Raw genomic sequence first — 9648 nt, 5'->3', positions numbered from 1 at the left:
ACACACACACACACACACACACACACACACACACACTCAGTTGGATATAGAAATCTGTCTTACCCAACAGGGAAGAGGATGGGAAAAGGGGGGGGGAGGAGTAAAGGGAGGGCAGAAGTTAGAAGCAAAACAGACTTTTATGGAAGGACAGGGTAAAAAGAAAGAGAAGGAGAAACAGAAGAAAATGGGATAGAGGGAAATATACAGTAAACATAACTATGAATGTCAATGTGAATGAGATGAACTCGCCTATAAAACAGAAGCAGATAGAATGGATTAGAAATCAGAATCCAACAATATGTTGTTTATAAGAGACACACTTGAAACAGAAAGACACAGAGTTAAAAGAAGGGGCTACAGCAGAATTTATTATGTTTCAGGTAAGGTTAAAAAATAAAGGCAGGAGTAACAATCAGGCAAAGCAAAAGCAAAACCAGACCTAATTAAAACATATAATAAGGGTAACTATATTTTGCTAAAAGGTGCAATGAAGTAATACAAAAAAATGTACAGCAAATTTCTCTGATAAAGACCTCATTTCTCAAGTATATGAGGAACTGAGTCAAATTTATGGAACTAAGAACCATTCCCCAATTGGTCAGATGGTATGAATAGGAAGTTTTCAGAAGAATTAAACTATCTACAGTCATACGAAAAATTATCTAAGTCACTAATAATTAGAAAAATGCAAATTAAAACAACTCTGAGATACCACCTCACACCTAACAGATTGGCTAACATGACAGAAAAGGAAAATGACAAATGCTGGGGGGGTGTAGAAAAATAGGATGTGGAAAAGAAAAAAAAAACTAATGCACTGTTAGTGGATCTGTGAACTGTTCCAACCATGCTGGAGAACAATTTGGAACTATGCCCAAAAGTCTAGAAAACTGTGCAAACCCTTTGATCCAACAACACCACTACTAGGTCTGTACCCCAAAGAGATCAAATAAAAAGGAAAAGGACTTTCATGTACAAAAATATTTATAGATGCTCCTTTTGTGGTGGCAAAGAATTGGAAATGGAGGGGATGCCCATCAATTGGGGACTGGATGAACAAAATGTAGTATACAATTCTGACGGAATACTATTGTGCTATATGAAATGAGGAAGGGGATGGTTTCAGAAAAACGTGGGAAGAACTATGTGAAGTGATGCAGAGTAAAGTGAGCAGAACTATATAATCATTATACATAGTAACAACAATATTGTAACAATAATCAACTGCAAAAGACTTAGCTACTCTAATAAATACAATAATCCAAGACAATTCCAAAGGAATCATGATGAACATTCTTACCCATTTCCAGAGAGAAAACCGATGAACTCCAAGTGAAAACTGAAGTGTAATTTTTTCACTTTCTTTATTTTTCTTGGGGTTTTTTTGCAATATGGCTAATATGGAAATGTTTTGTATGATTTCACATATATAAATGATATAATATTGCTTGACAGGGGACAGGCTGGAGGGAGGGAGAAAATATGTAACTCGAATTTTTTTAAAAGATTGTTAAAAATACAATTTTTTTTTAAAAAGAAAGGAATTGCATTTTCTCAAGAACAAAGTTCTGAAGACACAAGCATTAACATTTCCTATGAGATAGAAAAGGGGAAGCTATCTAAAAAGACTCATTTGGATCCACAGGGAATTCATCCACTAATTCAACAAGCATTTATCATGTGCCAGCTGTGTACCAGGTGCTACACTAGGCACTGGATATAGGGGGTTTTATGTAATGTACAGAATATAGAAGCAAGAGTAGATTAATAAGAACTACAAAAGAGTAGCAGGCTCTTATAAGAATAAATGACATCAAGAATACTAAAGTCCAGATTAAGTGTAAGCTTGCAATGAAGGTAAGGCCTTCTTGGGATGTTAAGGGCAAAAGGAAAACATCAGACTATGACTTAGAATGACTAGGAAAGCAGTGACAGATGACTGAGTGAAGGAAGAGCTCAATTCAACTCTGATTTTGCTTGTTTTCTCTACCAAGGAGAAGGATCTTCAAATTAGACGGAAATGGCTAGCAGGGAACTGGAAACTCAAGACAGTAGAAGGAGGAGGAGGTAGAAAAAGAACAAAGAGGGGGCAGGTAGGTGGTGCAGTAGATAGAGCTCCGGCCTTGGAGCCAGGAGGACCCGAGTTCAAATCTGGCTTCAGACACTTGACACTTACTAGCTATGTGACCCTGGGCAAGTTACTTAACCCCTATTGCCTCACCAAAAAAAAAAGCAAGAACAGAAAAAGAACAAAGAGTTGAATGCATGAGTTCAAGTCACCAAGCCCAGATGAACTACATTTGGTATGTAGTGTATACATTTATGCAGCACACAAAGCACTGGGCCTGGAGTCAAGAAGATCTGAGTTTAAATCTGGCTTCAGACATTTACTAGCTATGTGAGTCTGGGCAAGTCACTTAACCCTGTTTGCCTTAGCTCCTCATCTATAAAATGGGGACACACTAGAGAAGGAAATGATAAAGTCCAGTATCTTTGCCAAGAAAACCCCATGTTTTTACCATGCGGTCATGTTGAGTCAGACACGACTGAACAACCAAACAAGATATATTTATACTGATCATTTATCAACAATCTTTGAAAAATCACAGAGAGAGGAAAAGGGGTTACAAAACTAGAGATAGGTAAATGTCCTGATATACAAAATAGGAGAAAAGGCCTATCATTTAAACTGTAGGTCAGGTGCAGCTAGGTGGTGCAGTGGATAGAGCTCTGGCCTTGCAATCAGGAGGATTTGAATCCGGCTTCAGACACTTGACACTTACTAGCTGTGTGACCCTGGACAAGTCACATAATCCTGATTGCCTCACCAAAAAGTAAAAATAAATAAATAAATAAATAAACTGTAGGTCAGTAATCCTGATATCAATTCCTGGCAACATTCCCAAATGTATTACGAAGAGGATGGTTCGTGAACATTTAGAAAGAAAAATGGTAATCACTAAGAGCTAACAATGTCATACAAGACTAACATCACATGCCTTTTTTGAAAGGCTTACTAGATCAATGGAATAACATAGACAAGCTATCTGACAAACACTATCACTATATCATGGTGGACACTATGAAGAGATGTGAACCAAATGACAATACAGTTAGCTAGATTCACAACTGGTTAAGTAACCAAACCTATTGCAATTAATGGACTAATGTCAACATGGAAAGAGGTCTACACTTAAAACATCCCAGCAATGGGTCCTTGATCATGTTGTTCAACATTTTTATTAGTGACTTGGACAAAAACATAGATGAGATGATCATCAAATTTGTGAATGACAAAGCTGGAAAGGAAAGCTCGTATGTTGGCAGGGAACCAGAGGTCATATAGTCCAGCCAATTTATTACACAGATGAAGAAAGGGTGGTCTACAGAGACAAAGTGCCTTTCCCAAGGTCACATAGGTAGTAAATAGCTCAGGCAGAACCAAAACTCATGTCCTCTGATTCCATCTTCTTTCCAACACACACACACACACACACACACACACACACTCACTCACTCTCTCTCTCTCTCTCTCTCTCTGTCACATACATTAACATACATATACACAATACACACTTCTTTAGAAAAAAAAAAAGGCAAGATGGACTTCAGCATCAACATTTCCATAGTTTAAGATTAGGCCTAAAGGGCCATTCTTATTCCCACCATAGCATTTTGAGTATATGATTCACAGATTTTATGGTGAGTGCCTAACTGGACCTTGTACTGATCAGGGAAGGAAGAAGTTGGAAGGGGAGGATTATCCTGGGGAAGAGATGAAATGTAGGGACCAGAACCATGGATTTGAAGGTCACAGTTCTAATCCCAAGTCTGTTTGCTACTCATACGATCCTGGACAAGTCCTTTAACCTTTGAGGGCCTCAGTTTTCTTATCTATAAAATGAATAGGTTGAGCCAGATAATCCCTTATATCTCTTCCAGTTCTAAATTCTATAATCCTTCTAGTGAGACATTCTAAGACATCCAAAGACACACTGTCTATAACTAGTAACAGTACTAGTTAATATATGTTCACTAATTTCTGAACCCTAGGATATAATATCAGCATCTAATAACTTTTGTACCTTTCGTTCCTGGGGCATGTCTGATTCTGAGAGGTCCCAGATCTCCAAAATAAGGAAAAGGAAGGGGCAGCAGCAATAATAACAAGGGAACCTATATTCAAGGGCTCACTCACCTGCTGCTGGCGTGCGCCAACCCCTTCCGGATAAAGATGCCAATGTGAATGGAGGTACCCACTAGCCATTTGGAGATTCTTCACTGTAATCACAGATCCGTATGCCAAGTCTGAAAAAGCAGGGGAAGTGGATATATACGTAAGCACATCTCTAAAGCATTCAATTAATGCATATGTTTCTCCCAAACCACAAAAATCTCTAACTTTGCCTAGCAGGAAGTTTCTTGTTGTTCTCATAACAGTTTCCTCAGTGCCATAACCCAGTGGAAGACAAGCAAGTCACATACATGCAGCCTCACTGACAAAAGAAATATCACTGCTATGTCTCACTTAATACTCTAACCATGATGATTGAATGCGATTGTCCTGGTAAAGAACATCTACAATCTTCCTAGTCTAGACCAAGATACACAATAATCAGGTAGAGAAGGCAAACAGATTGTTGGCACATTTCACTATTGACTGTATCCTCCTGTCAGCTCTAAATCTATGGTTCTAATCCTTAAGGCACTCATTTTGTAAAGAAAGAAGGCAGGGCTTCCTCAGATGGCAATTTTGAAGTTGGTTTTGGTTTTGTTTCTTAGGAACTCTATTATAGTATATGGTCATGTGGTCGAACCAATATATGGACTACTTCTAGGACAGGCCTTCAGGTGAAAAGAAAAAAAATGGCAAGACAAAAGCAGGGAAACTAGATGACTCTGACACTAAAATGTATCTCCTAGGATGAGAGAAAGGCCAAACCTTACATGTATACCTTTGAGTTTAACCCTTTCTACCTCCCCAAGACCTAACTTCTCCATTTTTCTCCTTCTTTCTGACTTCTTCAGTCTCTGCTGACTCTTTCCCTTTTGTTTAAAGACATGTTCAGATCTCCACTACACCTAAAAGCAAAAGAGCCTTCACCTGCCCCTGCTCTCCCTTCTACCTCTCATTTCCCTTCTTTTTTTTCCCCACAGCAAGCTTCTAAAAAGAACGGTCTATACTGGTTGCCTCCATTTTCTCATCACTTACCTATGCGTTAAGTCTCTGCAGCTCACATCCACTACTCCAGTGAAAGTGATACCTTAAAGGTCAAAGATTCATTTGCCTTGTCTCAGTTCTCCTTCTCAGCCTAACTACAGTACAACTCCATTTGACTCAACTGATCACCCCCTCTACTGACTGCTCATGATACCCAATTTGAAACTTACATTAATGACACGAGGGGCAAGGTGGGGAGGGGAAAATCTATTTTCTGGTCTAAGAAATCTCACCATTGAAGAAGTATTCTAAGTTTCCTCTGCCCAGCTTAATCCTTTAAGTAATTCTTCCAGGTCCCTCAGAGCCTTCCTCCCCATCCACCCCCACCAAGAACCCTGAAACCTTTGGTAGGTCAATCTGACATAATATAGACTTTTCCAGTCCAACTCCTCGGAACTCACACCATTGACCTAGCCTGGTCAGTGGATAGTTGAGAGAAGCCCTTTCTAAGGACCAAAGTATGCTCACGTTCTGGAATGGAAGCATTGTGAAGGTTGTTCCCCAAAAGCCGAGACTGGAAGGCAGAACTAAAAAAGCCATCACCAGGACCACTGAAAGAAAAGACAGAGATACAAGAGCCATAAGACACAAGGGGAAAAATCAGGTGGTGCTAGAAACTGTGATTTGTCAATAGCACCAGGAATCACCTCACTTAGCATTTTTAAAGAAGTACATACAGAGAGCTGTGACTTCCCCATCCTATTAAATAAGACGCCTGATTCAAGTGAAAGGCCACGCTGGTTTGCTTGAATATAAAGAGATTGTCCTTTTCCTTCTGGTCATATTACTGACCTTTCTCAATCCCAGATATGACACAGGGAACAGAATAGAAAAAAAGACAAGGTAAGACTACTCTGCTTCATACTCCTCTTTCCATTCACTCCAAGACACCTGCCATGCTGTTCTCTGATCAGGGGATCATCTATCTCAAATAATAACAAAACCAAGAGTGCAGAGCTTTAAAGATAGGTTTAGAGGCAAGAAGAAGGTGGGGAATCCAGCAGTACCTTCTATTCAATATGATGAAGTGAACTGCAAACAGGGTAGTATAGAGAATAAGAGGAAGCACAATCAGGCATAAGATCCGAGCTGTCAAGTGTTTTCCCAGTGTTACCTGCAAAACAGAGGTCAATATATTTGATAAAATCCACACTAAGTAAGGAAGAACTCACCAAGGAAAAATACATAGGTCATCTCAATATTCTCATCAATACATAAGCATCCCAAAGTTGCAGAGGGTTAAATACAGAGTGGTTCCAGAGGAGGCTTGGATGTTTTTGTTTGTTTTTATGAATTTAACAAATACTTGATGAAAGTTTTACAAAAACACTGTTTGCTCACCATTGTAAGATTAAGGTCTCCCAGCAGTTGCCAAAGATCTGAAATTGTATTCAGTCCTACATGAAGGACAATAAAGAGGCCAACAAACTTGACCCCTAAAGCACCAGCAAGACTGACTCCTGTCAGGCTGAGCCAGAACCACCAACAGGCAGAGAAGGGCCTGCAAAACCAACAGAAGAGGATATTTTCTTATAGCAAAGAACAGTGGCAGAGGGGAAGATAAAAGTTTCCTCCTCTATAACATAAGGGGTTGGATTTGTTCAGTCATTTTTTAGTTGCATCTAACTCTTCATGACCCTATTCGGGGTTTCCTTGGCAAAGATACTGGAATGGTTTGCCATTTCCTTATTCAGCTCATTTTACAGATGAGGAAACCAAGGTAAACAGGGTTAAATGACTTACCTAGGGTCACCCAGCTAGTAAGTGTCTAAGGCCAGATTTGAACTCAGAAAGATAAGTCTTACTGACTCCAGGCCCAGCACTCTATCTACTGTGCCACCTAACTGCCCTAGGGGTTAAACTTAGATTCCTCTAAGGTTCCTTCCAGCTCTAAAAATCCCACAATTCTATAAAAATTCAGTATTTTCTGTAGCACAGAAAAGCTATACTATGTTCTACGAGTTCAACTGAAATCTATTTTTCATTAATGACCACTCAGAATCAAAAAAGAAAATTCAAGAAAGCCCTCTGGATACAAAACATCTGAAAAATTTAAAGGGGCCAGAGTTGACTAGTATAAATTTATTCAGACTTGATTAGTTTTATTGGTTTGAAAGTGAGCGGGATAAAAACTGCTTCTCAATAACGTGCCTAAAAAGCCTATGTACTAGCCTTTTTTTGTCCTGAATAAGATGGATGATTTGGTTCTTTCTGCTATACCAGGACCTAAAGGGAAGCCAAAGACCTATCTGAGAAGAACATTAGAACTTCTGGATGAGTTCTAGAACTGTCCAAGCCCCTCAAGAACTTCTGCAGTAGTATGAACCTCTTAATTCCAAACTACATTTACTGCACTGAATCAAATGTTTTCAAACATTTATCAAGTGGCTCCCATGTGGGATGGGAAGGGATCCAGCCACTGAGGACAGAGATGTTAGGTGGCAGGCAAAGAGGTTTTCATCCACATGCATTTTTCTTGATAAGAGAAACCCGAAAGAACAAAATGGCCAAGCATCTTAAAACCCCATCCATCCAAAGATTTCACTTACCTATCTGCACAAGAGTTATACTTGACCATGCTCAGCATTGCAGCCATGATGAAGAACATGAGGATGGGATCCAGAAGTATGTACTGTGACAAAGTAAGGCAGCCAGTGTCTGAAAAACAGTTCAACCCCTTCAGGAATAGTGGATCAGATTCAGAGATGAACTCAAAAGCCAAGACACCTGAATGCTGATCAATCAATCAATCATAATTTCTCAAGCACTTATTATGTGTCAGGCTCTTTGCTAGGCACTGAAGATACAAAGACAAAAGTGAAAAAGTCAATGGTGAGGCCTGAGTTCCAGAAAACCCAAAAGGCAAAACTATTTCCCTTAAATTTAACTCACTTGGAGCTTAGTTTTGTTTTTTGCTAGGCAACTGGGTTAAGTGACTTGCCCAGGATCACACAGCTAGTAAGTGTTATGTGTCTGAGGCTGGATTTGAATTCAGGTCCTCCTGACTCCAGGGCTGGTGCTCTATCCACTGTGCCACCTAGCTGCCCTAGGAGTTTAGTTTTGTACGTGCATTTGGAATGGAAGGACGAAGATAAGAGAAATTAACTTCAATACATAAAGGTTTCTGAAGTGCTATTCTCACCACAACTGTGTGAGGTAGGTATTGTAAGCATCATTATCTTCATTTTACAGATGTGGAAACTGAGGCTCAGAAAGATTAAGGGACTTGCCTAGATTACACAATCAGTAAGCATCCAAACCAGGTTTTTTATTTTTTTTTCATTCAGGTGTTTCCTGAGACCAATTCCAACACTCATTCCGTAATACAATGGTGCCTGTCAATGTGACACTATGTCTTCATATTCCAAATGAAAACAAATGAAACCAGGGCCACAAGGTCTGAAACACAAACACACCCAGTCTGTCACCCTGGGCACAGCAAAGAATCTCATTTCAATAACTGTATGCTCTAAATACCAGAAATATGCCATCATTTACTAAAATTGGGTATACATTACCACTGACAAAATCTGCAATTACAGTGGATAGAGAGCTGGACCTGGAGTCAGGAAGACCTGAGCTCAAATCCAGCCTCAGATATTTACTGTTATATGACCCTGGGTAAGTCACTTAACCTCTGTTTCCTTCTTCAATTTCCCCAACTGTAAAATAAGGATAATAACATCACATTCCTCTCAGGGTTGTGAGGACCAAATGAGGTAATATTTGTAAAGCATTTAGTACCCTGGCATATAGCTGGTGCTTCATAAATGCTTGTTCCCTTCCCTCTTCCAATCTTCTTACGCTTTACTACCCTCTATACAATCTAACATCTAATTATATTGGTCTGCTTGCTGATGCTCCTGGAACAGAACAGTTCAGTTCCTGACTGTCTCCATGCCTTGCACGGGCTGTCCGCCTCCTTACCTCTGACTCCCAGGTCCCCTGACTTCCTTCAGGACTCAGCTCACGTCCCACGTTCTGCAGGCAGCCTTTTCCAATCCCAATAAAGCATTAGTGCCTTCTCTCTGAGACTGCTGTCCATTTATCCTGTACATTTATCTGTCTCTGACATTGGAATGTGAGTTAATTGAGAGCAGTGACTATCTTTTGCCTTTCTTTGTACTCTTCACACTTAGTACCATGCCTAGAATGTAGGAAGCACCTAATAAATGTTTGTTGACTGACTGATTAACTTTGAGTCAAGGGAATGGAAAAATTTTTATAAAGAAAGGAAAAGAGAAACCCACCAACTGTTTACTATGAACCTGGGAGTCTCCAACACCATGACCTTACACCATAATAGAGTTCCTAACAAACAAAACCAAACTATCTTCAGAATAGCCATTTGAATAAGCCTTACCTTCTTTCTTCAAAAAGTTAACTGTCTAAGAATGGTCGGAAGCAAACACTTAAAGCTAAAAGGC

At 39.6% G+C, this 9648-nt stretch overlaps 1 protein-coding gene across 1 annotated transcript in view; it reads right to left on the bottom strand.

Annotated features, from left to right (window-relative positions):
- The window catches only part of POMT2 (protein O-mannosyltransferase 2), a 40330-nt gene that overhangs the window by 20739 nt on the left and 9943 nt on the right, over positions 1 to 9648 (bottom strand). The window contains exons 5-9 of the mRNA XM_027844915.1: positions 7771 to 7879; positions 6563 to 6722; positions 6229 to 6335; positions 5690 to 5772; positions 4199 to 4308 (exon numbers count right to left, since the gene is read on the bottom strand). Coding sequence (XP_027700716.1) covers positions 4199 to 4308; positions 5690 to 5772; positions 6229 to 6335; positions 6563 to 6722; positions 7771 to 7879 — 569 coding nt within the window. The remainder of the gene's footprint in view (positions 1 to 4198; positions 4309 to 5689; positions 5773 to 6228; positions 6336 to 6562; positions 6723 to 7770; positions 7880 to 9648) is intronic.

This window comes from Vombatus ursinus, unplaced genomic scaffold (genome assembly GCF_900497805.2).
Source record: "Vombatus ursinus unplaced genomic scaffold, bare-nosed wombat genome assembly UNPS02014945.1, whole genome shotgun sequence".
Taxonomy (NCBI): domain Eukaryota; kingdom Metazoa; phylum Chordata; class Mammalia; order Diprotodontia; family Vombatidae; genus Vombatus; species Vombatus ursinus.
This window is presented reverse-complemented; position numbering and strand designations above follow the sequence as displayed.